The 15365-nt window shown below is 36.1% G+C and overlaps 1 protein-coding gene across 3 annotated transcripts in view; it reads right to left on the minus strand.

Annotated features, from left to right (window-relative positions):
• fra (neogenin protein frazzled) overlaps window positions 1-15365 on the minus strand; it is a 148137-nt gene that overhangs the window by 72598 nt on the left and 60174 nt on the right. For all 3 annotated transcript variants that reach the window (XM_081746848.1, XM_081746846.1, XM_081746845.1), the window contains exon 11: window positions 12885-13167. In XM_081746848.1, the coding sequence (XP_081602974.1) occupies window positions 12885-13167 (283 nt within the window). The remainder of the gene's footprint in view (window positions 1-12884; window positions 13168-15365) is intronic.

Consider the following 15365-nt stretch of genomic DNA (forward strand, 5'->3'; position numbering starts at 1 on the left):
AGAGAACGAAGTTTCTAGACGGGTCGAGATTGAAGAAGTGTTTTTAAGATTTTTACATGTAAGAAATCCAACTGCATTCGAACTCAGAACTCTAGTGTTAGGCATTTGGGAAAAAAGTGCAGAGGGCAGAGAGAAGATGGCGCTGCTGTGATGACTGGTGCTTACTAAGGTGTTCAAAAGAGACTTCAAGAAATTGAGGAACGAGCTATATTCACTGCACGGTACATAACCTAAACCTTGTCATTAATGATGTCGTCAAAGATGTACAAGAAGTTGCCAAGTTACCTTTGACGCTCCAGGATTTGTATTTATCTTTTCGCCGAAGTATAAATAGGTGGGATATTCTGTTATCACTCATCACTGACAGGAGAATCAGATGTCACTTTGAAAAAGCTCAATTCAATCAGATGGACCTCACGGTATCAGAGTAGTAGTGGCCCCGTTATATTGCGTCGAGTCAGCAAAAATTTTTGTGACGTCATAGGTCAAAGGTCAATGACCTTGGCCCGGGGTCAATGACCTAGGGGTACATAGGACCACCCTCTCTAAATTTTGGCAGGGGTACCATGGCCCACCCCCTAAATTTTGGCAGGGGTACATAGGACCACCCCCCTTAAATTTTGGAAATTGCCAAATCTAAAAATTTGGTATGGTAGCCTAGGACCATAGTATGTACCTCTATCCGTATTGGGTGTCTATGTCGTTCCCTTTTATGGGTAAAAAATTGCCAAAAAGTCAAATTTCGGGGGTTTTTGACCTAATTTATCCCCTTGGATGAGGTGTTATTACCTTATATAGTTATATGGGCGTATACAGGGGTCCATTACCTTTCATAAGACATGGGTACATTAATGCACCCCTTGAAAAATTTGGGAGGGGTACCTTGGCCCACCCCTTAAATTTTGGAAATTGCCCAATTTCAACATTTGTTATTATAGTACAGGACCCTAATATCTATTATGATAAATTTGGGTGGTCCACCTCATTTCCTTCTAGGGGTACAAAATTGCCAAAAAATATAAACGTAAGCAATACGTTATACCACGTGTTTGGTTTTTGGCTCAATTTATCCCCTTTGATGAGGTGTTATTACCCTATATGGTTATATGGGCGTATACAGGGGTCCATTCCCTTTCATAAGATATGTGTATATTAATGCACCCCTTGAAAAATTTGGGAGGGGTACCTTGGCCCACCCCTTAAATTTTGGAAATTGCCAAATCTAAAAATTTGGTGTGGTAGCCTAGGACCACAGTATGTACCTCTATCAGTATTGGGGGTCAATGTCGTTCCCTTTTCATGGGTAAAAAATTACCAAAATGTCAAATTTCGGAGGTTTTTGACCTAATTTATCCCCTTGGATGAGGTGTTATTACCCTATATAGTTATATGGGCGTATACAGGGGTCCATTACTTTTCATAAGACATGGGTATATTAATGCACCCCTTGAAAAATTTGGAAGGGGTACCTTGGCCCACCCCTTACATTTTGGAAATTGACCAATTTAAACATTTGGTATTATAGTACAGGACCCTAATATGTATTATGATAAATTTGGGTGGTCCACCTCGTTCCCTTCTAGGGGTACAAAATTGCCAAAATATAAACGTAAGCAATACGTAGTACCACGTGTTTGGTTTTTGGTCGATTTTATCCCCTTTGATGAGGTGTTATTATTCTATATAGTTATATGGTCATGTATAGGGGTCCATTACCTTTCATAAGATATGGGTATATTTGTGCACTCCTTTAAAAATTTGGGAGGGGTACCTTGGCCCACCCCTTAAATTTTGGAAATTGCCCAATTTAAAACATTGGGTATTATAGTACCGGACCCTAACATGTATTATGATAAATTTGGGTGGTCCACCTCGTTCCCTTTTAGGGGTACAAAATTGTCAAAATATAAACGTAAGCAATACGTTGTACCACGTGTTTGGTCTTTTGGCCCAATTTATCCTCTTGGATGAGGTTCTATTACCTTATATGGTTATATGGTTATGTATAGGGGTCTATTCCCTATCATAAGACATAGGTACATTTGTGCACTCCTTTAAAAATTTGGGAGGGGTACTTTGGCCCACCCCTTAAATTTTAGAAATTGCTCATTTTATATATTTGGTATTATAGTACAGGACCCTAACATGTATTATTATGATAAATTTGAGTGGTTCACCTCGTTCCCTTTTAGGGGTACGAAATTGCCAAATTTTACTACAACCACGTGTTTGGTATTTTGGTTCAATTTATCCCCTTGGATGAGGTCCTATTACCTTATATGATTATATGGTTATGTATATTGGTCCATTCCCTATTATAAGACATGGGTATATTGATGCACCCCGGGAGGGGTACCTTGGCCCACCTCTTTATTTTGGAAATTGCCCAATTTAAACATTTGGTATAATAGTATAAGACCCTAATATATATTATGATAAATTTGGGTGGTCCATCTTGTTCCCTTTCATGGGTACGAAATTGCCAAATTTTAGTACAACCACATGTTTCGTTTTTGACCTAATTTATTCCCTTGGATGATGTCCTATTACCTAATATGATTATATGGTCTTGTATAGGGTCCATTTTCTATCATAAGACATAGGTACATTGATGCACCCCGGGAGGTGTACCACAGCCAATCCCTTAAATTTTGGAAATTTTTCAATTTAAGCATTTGCTATCATAGTGCATGACCTTAATATGTATCATGATAAATTTGGGTGGTCCACCTTGTTCCCTTTCATGAGTAAAAAAAAAATTGCCAAAATATAAAGATAAGCAATATGTTGTATCACGTGTTTGGTTTTTTGGCCCAATTTATCCCGTTTGATGCGGTCTTATTACCGTATATGTTTATATGGTCATATATATAGGTTCATTTCATATCATAAGACATGAGTACATTGATACACCCTTTAAAATTGGGGAGGGGTATCTTGACTCATCCACTCAGTTTTAGAAATTGTTTAATATAAGCATTTGGTATCTTCGTACAGGTCTTCAATATGTACCACTATAAATTTGGATGGTCCACATCGTTCCCTTTCATGGGTAAAGAACTACCAAAAATCAAATTTCGGAGGTTATTGACCCCTATTTAATACGTTATATGGTTTATTACCTCTATATGTTTATGTTCTCTTTTAAATTTGGGAATTATAAAATAACATAATTTGGTAAACGTTTTCTAGGACCCATTGGGGTTTCTCTTATGGCCAAATATTCAAAATTTAAAGGTTATTAACCGGCTTTATTATTAAATGAGTACAGGATTTATTACTTTTTCATAAGACACAGGTGTATTTGTGTACCAATCTTAAATTTTGGGAGGGGTACATTTCTTATTGTCATATCAATAATTGGTAATTGTTCTTTGGGTAAATCATTGTGATCACGTGATCAGTTATTGACCTATGATGGGATTAGGAGTCCAGGACATTGGTACATTTAAACTTTGTAGGATAATTTGAGAATGCGTCATTGGTATTGATTATTACAGCCAAATATAAACGTAAGCAATACGATGTACCACGTGATAGACCTTGATGAGGTAATGTACAGGGATACATAGCTAACCTTATTGAATCTTATGACTCATAGTCTTAAGGGAATACATGCTACAACACTGGCAAAGTTATTGTTGATGTAATTTGATTGGTTGATCACTATCTTTCGTGCAATCTGATTGGCTGATCACTATCTTTCGTGCAATCTGATTGGCTGATCACTATCTTTCGTGCAATCTGATTGGTTGCTGATTTTCAAATCTTTGCTGCATCCAGTTTTAAGTTTTGTTTAACATTTAAAAATCTTGGTTTCGTTCAACATTTTGGACTCACTGATAAATATGATCAAAACCGTTTATTTGTTAATCGAATAGTTAAAAACCAGATAAAGTTTGACGGTTAACCGTGAAACGTAAAATTTTTTTAGTTTGAAATTTTTTGTTTGATTTTTTTTGTTTCAGAATTTTGTTTGAAATTTGTTTCAAAATTTTTTGTTTGAAAAATTTTTTTGTTTGAAATTTTTTGTTGCAAAATTTTGTTTGAAATTTTTTTGTTTAAAATTTTTTGTTCGAAATTTTTGTTTTGAAATTTTTCGTTTCCAAATTTTTTTGTTTAAAATTTTTTTTGTTTCGATTTTTTTTCGTTTCAAAATTTTGTTTGAATTTTTCGTTTCCAAATTTTTTCGTTTCAAAAAATTTTGTTTCAAAGTTTGGTTTGACATTTTTAAAAGTTTGTGCACTCATTAGTAAAGAACCTGAACTGTTTAGAACAAAAACCTCTGGCAACATTGTGGTGCAATAGTACACGTCAGAACATGATGTTGCAACGTCATCAGTTTTGTATCATCGTTCGAGTTAGTATTCATGATAACATCATCATGGCTACTTGTCTACAGTTTCTAAACACACGTGATGTGATGAAATCATTTACCAAGATTACTGATTTACAACAGAATGTACCTTATAGAATCTTAGCTAGCCAAATGATCCCTACAAAGTTTGGATTAAGAATCGTAGTGAAGCTTGAAAATGATAAGAATATAATTTTACCAGCAAGATATTTACCCATGGAAGCATCAAAACAAGAAGAAGTGCTGCGTTTCTTAAATACTGGATCTGTATCTTTATGTTACAAAAGACTCTTGGGTCGAAGTCATCAATTTGAATTTAGTACACAGCCGGTTTCGTCAGCAAAATCATGAATTCAAACGTCAGCACGTCAGACATAGTTGTATGAATTTGGTTGGTCAGCATGACGTCAGTAACTGTGATGAAATCATGAATTCAAATGTCAGCACATTCCTTTGACGTCAGACATAGTTGTATGAATTTGGTTGGTCAGCATGACGTCAGCGACTGTGATGAAACCATGAATTCAATCGTCAGCACATTTCTTTCCAATGACGTCAGCAATAACTATAAATCAACCAATACCATGAAATCATTTGAGCAAGTGCTTTTCAGGAGGAAAGATGTGTACTTCTAGCGATAAAGAGTTCATCTTCGCAAGCTATTATCCAATAAATATATTTCAAACAAAACATGTGATGATTGGTATCAGTGCTAGAACATTTGAACCAGTGATTCGATTGGGAAAAGCAGAACAATTTGGTGTACAACTGACCTGTGAAGAATGGCACGAATCGACCAAATGAACGATGAGCTAAATGTGACCATAGTCAAATCATTAGGCTCAAATCATGAAGTGGTGCTGCGTACAGTCCTCGAAGAGAAGATGGTGCTGTTACGTAAAAAGGGTACATTTCATGTCCCTCGCAACATGGTGTATCTAACACAAACTGAATGGAACAAATTCATCAGCGTATTTCAGTGTGTGAAACATGCAGTGGAAGTGTGCAACAAAACAAGTATATTCCTGAAAAAGTACTATTTTGAAAAAATGTGTTATGCATATTGTACAACATGTATCTAGATATTGTGATGGTTGTCAACATCGTTCGTGGGTGCATACCTGTATTGATAAACAGTTTATTTGTGATCAAATGGACATTGAGTTTCCACCAATTGATATTGCAATAGACCTTAAAAGACTTCAATTGGAATTAAAAATATATGCTAAAGACAAACTAGTGCAAGAAGTTCAAAATACATTGTATCGACAATATCCAGAACCACTATCTGGTATGGATGTATGTGGAGTGTAATAAAATGATCCATTTCAATGAATTGTGTTTTTTCATTTCAAGTACAACCCCATGTTCTGACGTGTACTATAGCACCACAATGTTGCCAGAGGTTTTTGTTCTAAACAGTTCAGGTTCTTTACTAATGAGTGCACAAACTTTTAAAAATGTCAAACCAAACTTTGAAACAAAATTTTTTGAAACGAAAACATTTGGAAACGAAAAATTCAAACAAAATTTTGAAACGAAAAAAAATCGAAACAAAAAAAATTTTAAACAAAAAAATTTGGAAACGAAAAATTTCAAAACAAAAATTTCGAACAAAAAATTTTAAACAAAAAAATTTCAAACAAAATTTTGCAACAAAAAATTTCAAACAAAAAAATTTTTCAAACAAAAAATTTTGAAACAAATTTCAAACAAAATTCTGAAACAAAAAAAATCAAACAAAAAATTTCAAACTAAAAAAATTTTACGTTTCACGGTTAACCGTCAAACTTTATCTGGTTTTTAACTATTCGATTAACAAATAAACGGTTTTGATCATATTTATCAGTGAGTCCAAAATGTTGAACGAAACCAAGATTTTTAAATGTTAAACAAAACTTAAAACTGAATGCAGCAAAGATTTGAAAATCAGCAACCAATCAGATTGCACGAAAGATAGTGATCAGCCAATCAGATTGCACGAAAGATAGTGATCAGCCAATCAGATTGCACGAAAGATAGTGATCAACCAATCAAATTACATCAACAATAACTTTGCCAGTGTTGTAGCATGTATTCCCTTAAGACTATGAGTCATAAGATTCAATAAGGTTAGCTATGTATCCCTGTACATTACCTCATCAAGGTCTATCACGTGGTACATCGTATTGCTTACGTTTATATTTGGCTGTAATAATCAATACCAATGACGCATTCTCAAATTATCCTACAAAGTTTAAATGTACCAATGTCCTGGACTCCTAATCCCATCATAGGTCAATAACTGATCACGTGATCACAATGATTTACCCAAAGAACAATTACCAATTATTGATATGACAATAAGAAATGTACCCCTCCCAAAATTTAAGATTGGTACACAAATACACCTGTGTCTTATGAAAAAGTAATAAATCCTGTACTCATTTAATAATAAAGCCGGTTAATAACCTTTAAATTTTGAATATTTGGCCATAAGAGAAACCCCAATGGGTCCTAGAAAACGTTTACCAAATTATGTTATTTTATAATTCCCAAATTTAAAAGAGAACATAAACATATAGAGGTAATAAACCATATAACGTATTAAATAGGGGTCAATAACCTCCGAAATTTGATTTTTGGTAGTTCTTTACCCATGAAAGGGAACGATGTGGACCATCCAAATTTATAGTGGTACATATTGAAGACCTGTACGAAGATACCAAATGCTTATATTAAACAATTTCTAAAACTGAGTGGATGAGTCAAGATACCCCTCCCCAATTTTAAAGGGTGTATCAATGTACTCATGTCTTATGATATGAAATGAACCTATATATATGACCATATAAACATATACGGTAATAAGACCGCATCAAACGGGATAAATTGGGCCAAAAAACCAAACACGTGATACAACATATTGCTTATCTTTATATTTTGGCAATTTTTTTTTTACTCATGAAAGGGAACAAGGTGGACCACCCAAATTTATCATGATACATATTAAGGTCATGCACTATGATAGCAAATGCTTAAATTGAAAAATTTCCAAAATTTAAGGGATTGGCTGTGGTACACCTCCCGGGGTGCATCAATGTACCTATGTCTTATGATAGAAAATGGACCCTATACAAGACCATATAATCATATTAGGTAATAGGACATCATCCAAGGGAATAAATTAGGTCAAAAACGAAACATGTGGTTGTACTAAAATTTGGCAATTTCGTACCCATGAAAGGGAACAAGATGGACCACCCAAATTTATCATAATATATATTAGGGTCTTATACTATTATACCAAATGTTTAAATTGGGCAATTTCCAAAATAAAGAGGTGGGCCAAGGTACCCCTCCCGGGGTGCATCAATATACCCATGTCTTATAATAGGGAATGGACCAATATACATAACCATATAATCATATAAGGTAATAGGACCTCATCCAAGGGGATAAATTGAACCAAAATACCAAACACGTGGTTGTAGTAAAATTTGGCAATTTCGTACCCCTAAAAGGGAACGAGGTGAACCACTCAAATTTATCATAATAATACATGTTAGGGTCCTGTACTATAATACCAAATATATAAAATGAGCAATTTCTAAAATTTAAGGGGTGGGCCAAAGTACCCCTCCCAAATTTTTAAAGGAGTGCACAAATGTACCTATGTCTTATGATAGGGAATAGACCCCTATACATAACCATATAACCATATAAGGTAATAGAACCTCATCCAAGAGGATAAATTGGGCCAAAAGACCAAACACGTGGTACAACGTATTGCTTACGTTTATATTTTGACAATTTTGTACCCCTAAAAGGGAACGAGGTGGACCACCCAAATTTATCATAATACATGTTAGGGTCCGGTACTATAATACCCAATGTTTTAAATTGGGCAATTTCCAAAATTTAAGGGGTGGGCCAAGGTACCCCTCCCAAATTTTTAAAGGAGTGCACAAATATACCCATATCTTATGAAAGGTAATGGACCCCTATACATGACCATATAACTATATAGAATAATAACACCTCATCAAAGGGGATAAAATCGACCAAAAACCAAACACGTGGTACTACGTATTGCTTACGTTTATATTTTGGCAATTTTGTACCCCTAGAAGGGAACGAGGTGGACCACCCAAATTTATCATAATACATATTAGGGTCCTGTACTATAATACCAAATGTTTAAATTGGTCAATTTCCAAAATGTAAGGGGTGGGCCAAGGTACCCCTTCCAAATTTTTCAAGGGGTGCATTAATATACCCATGTCTTATGAAAAGTAATGGACCCCTGTATACGCCCATATAACTATATAGGGTAATAACACCTCATCCAAGGGGATAAATTAGGTCAAAAACCTCCGAAATTTGACATTTTGGTAATTTTTTACCCATGAAAAGGGAACGACATTGACCCCCAATACTGATAGAGGTACATACTGTGGTCCTAGGCTACCACACCAAATTTTTAGATTTGGCAATTTCCAAAATTTAAGGGGTGGGCCAAGGTACCCCTCCCAAATTTTTCAAGGGGTGCATTAATATACACATATCTTATGAAAGGGAATGGACCCCTGTATACGCCCATATAACCATATAGGGTAATAACACCTCATCAAAGGGGATAAATTGAGCCAAAAACCAAACACGTGGTATAACGTATTGCTTACGTTTATATTTTTTGGCAATTTTGTACCCCTAGAAGGAAATGAGGTGGACCACCCAAATTTATCATAATAGATATTAGGGTCCTGTACTATAATAACAAATGTTGAAATTGGGCAATTTCCAAAATTTAAGGGGTGGGCCAAGGTACCCCTCCCAAATTTTTCAAGGGGTGCATTAATGTACCCATGTCTTATGAAAGGTAATGGACCCCTGTATACGCCCATATAACTATATAAGGTAATAACACCTCATCCAAGGGGATAAATTAGGTCAAAAACCCCCGAAATTTGACTTTTTGGCAATTTTTTACCCATAAAAGGGAACGACATAGACACCCAATACGGATAGAGGTACATACTATGGTCCTAGGCTACCATACCAAATTTTTAGATTTTGCAATTTCCAAAATTTAAGGGGGGTGGTCCTATGTACCCCTGCCAAAATTTAGGGGGTGGGCCATGGTACCCCTGCCAAAATTTAGAGGGGGTGGTCCTATGTACCCCTAGGTCATTGACCCCGGGCCAAGGTCATTGACCTTTGACCTATGACGTCACAAAAATTTTTGCTGACTCGACGCAATATAACGGGGCCACTACTACTATCAGTCCATTGTAGCTATTAGGTTGAAGTATGCTGATGTAATGAAAACTCTCAGAAAACTTTCACTGACAAGTAAGAAGGCAGAGTGATTAGCAAAAGTCATGGGCCCCTTCGATTTTGTTTTTCTGACTGGTACTGTCAAAAATATTTTCACAACTGAAGATGGCATCGCAACTTCTCCAAACTAAACAAATTGACCTTGAGAAAGCTTTACGCACTCTTGAAGAGAGCAAAGAGGAATTTAAGAAAATGAGAGAAGAGGCCACAGCTGTTGCTGCGAAGTGGAAAGTCAACCCTGTGTTCGTAGAAAAAAGGCAATCCAAAGTGAAAAAACACTCCGATGAACTGGTACAAGATCATCCATCGGTTTTCGGACACAGAGACTTGTGTTAAGATTAATGTTTACAATAGACTTCTAGATATCGCGCACAATGAAATAAAGAACCGTTTTACATCGTAACAGACAGTTCTTGATGAATTTGCAATCATATTCCCGAAAGTACTTGTGAACCTTTTAGACGAAAAAAATTTAGTTAAGGCTAAAAAAACTACAGAAGTAGTACCAGCAAGACATTGGCCAGCCGCTACCATTGGAATTCATTTCCCTTCGCAGTGGACTTAAAAACCATATTTCAAAGATCAACACTGTTCTTGAATTGGCGGTATTACTATACGTCGAGTTTAATACTATTGCCCCACGTTATCCTGGAGTTTTAACTACTCTTGCTTTATTCCTGACTTTACCCGTGACTGTGGCTTCCGTTGAAAGGTCATGCTCAGTCTTGAAGAGGATCAAGAGCTAATTAAGGTGTTCAATGACACAGGAAGGAATGATTGACTTGGCAATGTTGGCTTCGACCATTGAAAGGACAGATCTTATATGAGAGTAAGCGGAGATGAAGTCGAGGAGGAAGGATTTCTTGTAAAACGTAAGTACTTGAATCTCTGTTCCGTAGCAAATAGAACGCTAGGAATATTTCATTAAAATGTACTATTAAAAAAAAGTATTGAATGTAGAGGGGCCCTTTCAAATTTTCTTGCGAGGGAGGAGGGTTTCTAGATCCGGTACTGCGGCTTACAACCAATCTTCAGCAAAAAATTGAAAAATTACTAATTTTCCAAGAAGCGGATGGTACAGTCATGTCCAAAATGATTGTTGCATATCTATAACTGTCTTCTTGTAAGAATATAATCTGATAATGATTTTGCAGGGTACTTTTAATACTGATACCATGTGTATAATCGGGAAATGTATATTTGTGATAAATTTCATAGGAAAAGAACGATAAATAAAAAAAAATTAGAGTGAGTAAAACAAAATATTGCTAAATGAACAAGGGACTTTTTTTTCGTTATATTGCTCTTATTTACTGCTCTTTTGACATGAAATTTACCATATATATGTCTTTGTCGATTATACAGATACTAACATTATAAGAAATACCAACCGAAATCGTTATCAAATTATATTCTTACAACATATTTATAGACATGCGACAATTATTTTGGACATGATTGTACATATTTACATTTAAAATAAAACTTGTAAACAATAAAATAAAAACTTCTCTGATTAAATCTTCACTCCTATGCAATATTTTATTTTTCCTTCCTGTGAGACAGGCTATTCAATATCTTACTCTGAAAAGTATAGTACTTTTACTGTCTTATATAACGCAAGGAAAATATCTGTCAACAAAAACCGGACGAAATTAGATTTTAGTTCAGACGTAATTTCAGAATTTATACTAAAGTTGTGATGGTTAATTTCTACTTAAGATGCCAAAACAAAGTATTTCGAAGCAAACGGTTGCGGTGACGAATACAATAGACTCTCGCTAATCCGGCCATTCCTGACACATATGGATACCGGATTAGCGGAAGTGCCGGATTATTGAGTGTCTGACATTTATTTTATTTATTTATTTATTTTAATTTATTTTGAAAACATAGGAAATATAGTGTACTGTACTTTATTAAATCGAAGGATATAATTTTAAAACATATACTTTAATAAATCCAAATGTACATTAATTTTCAAAGAATTAGTCCTTGAGTAGTATCACTCACTATGAAACATGTCCCTAATTTTTAACCGTCGCAATGATGATACGCGACGGTGGCATGCTTTATCACGCAACCGAACTGTAAAGAATGTTACAATTTTGAATACGTACAGTATATAAAGCATTGTTGCGCATGCACACGATAATTCATTGTGCACGTGTTTTTGGTTGGATGTGCGCCGGATTACTGAGAGGCCGCACTACTGAGGGCCGGATTAGCGAGTTTAATGTTGTATGTCTTCTGTAATTCCGTAACACATTCAGAATTAAAAATAGTTATAAAGTTTAGCGCTCAATGAGAAGATACCTCGAACACATTTCGCCAACTGTGAATTTTTTGCAGTAGATCTCCGATTATCCGAACTAATACGGACCTGATTAAATTTGAATAATCGGAGCACGGATAATACAAACTTTCCCCCAAATTAAGGACAGTATTGTACGTACCCACAGAAGTAAAGGCATGAGCTACATTATAATAACTAAATAGATTATATTAATTGCTGTACAGCACGTTCAATCGTCCTAGTGTAAGTTGGAAAGTAAAATAATGAGAGAAAATCCAAAAAGTTAAAACAATATTTTTCAAAATTACTCATAAAATACTATTGAAGTTTCGAAGATGGTAGTTGGTAACAGCACACATGGTTCTGGAGCTATTCCACTACTACGCGCGGGGGCGTAAACGTTTGTGAGGGAGAAAAACTAGAGACGGAACGTCTACATTCTCCAAAAGGACTGCGATAACGGCTTGATAGCCGTACGTGTTACAGCTTTATGTTAATGATCCTAAGGTTCGGCGTCCGACCTTCTCAGTTTCTTTTCAACTTTTTTTTCTTGTTTTCATTAATTTAATACTAATTACCGCGTCGCCTCCGCTTCTGCTCGTACACTACAACGCGCGTCTTTTAAAACCGGTCGCTTTTTTTTCTTTCTTTCTGTCTTGACCACCTCGGTTAACCCAGAACTCGGTAATTCGTGGATCTAATGTATTTACATTACTCAGCCAGTACTGTTACCTGTCATTTTTTTTCTCCAATATTTCAAGTAAGACCCTCGGTCATTCTTCTTCAGGGTATCTCTTATATATTTTCGAAGATCGCCCACATTTCATTTATATCTGTACAGTGGTTCCTGAATGACAAACAAAAACATATTAAGAGATATTACTACAACAGAAGTAATAATCAAAACCCTACCTCCATATAAAATATTTTGTAGTGTTCAATAGGCCCATTCTTTTGCTCCGGGGGATCCCAGTTCACCTTAATCGATGTAGGAGAAGTAGGTACGGCTTGTAAGTTTTGTGGTGGTCCAGGAACGTGAACTTCCGGTTGCGTTTCCACTCGTAGTTCCGCAGAGCTGATGCCGGGTCCATGCTGATTGTATGCCAATACACGAAAATAGTAAGTTCGAGCCGGCTGCAGTCCCTGAATATTCACTTCTTCAAGTCTGGCTCTCGTTGTGTTTACCATTCGTTCCCTGAAGAAAGGAAATGTTTATATTTTAATTAATAATAAACACTAAGTAGACAATTTATTTCCGCGAAATTAAGGAAATTGTACAACAGCATTAGCATATGATGAAAAATAAAATATTCAATAATATATATACAATCAATACACACTTTATTGAGTTGAACAACATAAAATGAAGAAGTGTAAATGCTCATGTGTCGTTTTCGAAAATGACCTTTTGTAAATCGATGGAGTACGATAACTACACCATTTATTAACATAAAACTCATACCAATGTAAAGCCTCACCAAGATTTCCATTATGGCTGTAACCAAGGGTAAAAGTGCATCAGTAAAGGTAGAGGAATGCATGACATCATGCCATCCCCGTGTCTATCTTTGCCCATTGTATTTCCTTACGAAGTGGAGGGACGCCATTGATATTTTCTGACAGTGGGGGATCGTCGTCTCCCCGTATTTCCCCTCTCTTTTACCCCTGGCTCTAGCAAGATGACAATGCACAATATTGTTCATGAGATACAGTACACTCCCGCAAACTCGACTCCTGATATCTCGACATTCCGTATTAACTCAACTGATTTTTCTTTAATCGCTAAATGATTTCTACTCGTAAAGCACATTATCTTTTATACGAGGAGATATCGTAAAGTTTTAATTATCACCAGGGAGTTACTATGATGATGAAATTTTGTCAGTGTTATATTTGGTTGTTAGGTGCATAATTTTACGGAAATTAGCTCCTAATGATTATTTTTCACAGGGTGTGCCAAAAGTGACCCAAGTGTAAGACGGATAACAGGCTCGCAGTGTGATCAAGTTCCTGCATTTGAAGGTTAATAATGCCAGACAAATTCATGTCAAGATGAAGGCCTGTGTATAGTGATGATTGTCCAGCTTATGAGACCATTGTAAAGTAGAAAAGGAAATTCCAAACTGGTTATATGTCCCTCACAGACGACCCAAGACCTGGAACACCATCCCTGACGGACGATGTGAAGTAAGTGGCGTGTTTAATCCTCGAAGACAGACGTGTAACCATCCAAAGGATTATGAATGCGACTGATCTCAGTTATGGTAGTGTGTGGAAAAATATCCATGACGAACTTCACATGTCTAAGGCATCTGCGTACTGGGTTCCTTGCTTGCTGACACCTTTTCAGAACCACCAGCTCATTCATCTTAAGTTGCTGTCGACAACACAAGAATGTGTGGCTTCTAGGTATTGCTGCATTCACCTTATTCTCCCGACCTCGCACCCACGGACTTTTTCTTGTTTCCCCAAATGAAGAATCCGTTGCGTGGTCGCCATTTTGACAACGCAGATGACGTCGTTCATCAGGGTAGTTTAATGCACTGTGTGCAGACTTCTACAATGACAGTATTTGTAAAGTGAATAAACGCTGGGAGAAATGAGTAAATCTGGGTGGTGACTATATAAAGAGGGGTTAACAACTACAAATCCCTGTATTCTGATTTTTTTTACTATGATAATTAAAACTTTACAATATCCCCTTATATACCCTCACCAAGCTTTCCATTATGATTCTAGCAGGACGACCATGCACAATATTGTTCATGAGATACAGTATATTCCGGCAAATTCGATATTCTGTATTAACTCGACTAATTTTTCTTTAACCGTTAAATGATTTCTGTTAGTCTATTGTTTATATAATGTGGTGATCTGTTAATAACTATTCAGTAATAATTTTTAACATCACCTATGCTCTGCAAATACGAGGGTTGTCCACAAAGTAACAGATTTTTTGAAACAATAATAAAAAAAAGTAACAGAATGAATGAACCAAATTGTATTATATACATTTGAAAGGTACACTCTTAAGCTATCACCATGCAAATTAAGGTACTTATCATACCGTGGTACAAGTTTTTCAATACCGCCGTGGTAGAAATGTGCCGCCTGCGATTTCAACCACTGGCTTACACCGGCATGAAGTTTGGAGTCAGTACCAAAGCGTTGTGTAGCGAGCCATGTCTTCATCGCTGGGAAGAGGTGCTATTTGCTTGGCGCCAAATCTATATTGTACGGTGGATGATCGAATACCTCCCATCCAAAACCATTTAAGAGCTCTCAGGTGCGCTTGGTCATGTGTGGACATACGTTCTCGTGGAAAAACAACACCTTCGCGATAAGATTCCCCGGCGCTTGTTTTAAATCGCCCGCCTTGACTTTATCACAGAT

Source organism: Thermobia domestica, chromosome 18 (assembly GCF_964235325.1).
Source record: "Thermobia domestica chromosome 18, izTheDome1.hap1.1, whole genome shotgun sequence".
NCBI classification, from domain to species: domain Eukaryota; kingdom Metazoa; phylum Arthropoda; class Insecta; order Zygentoma; family Lepismatidae; genus Thermobia; species Thermobia domestica.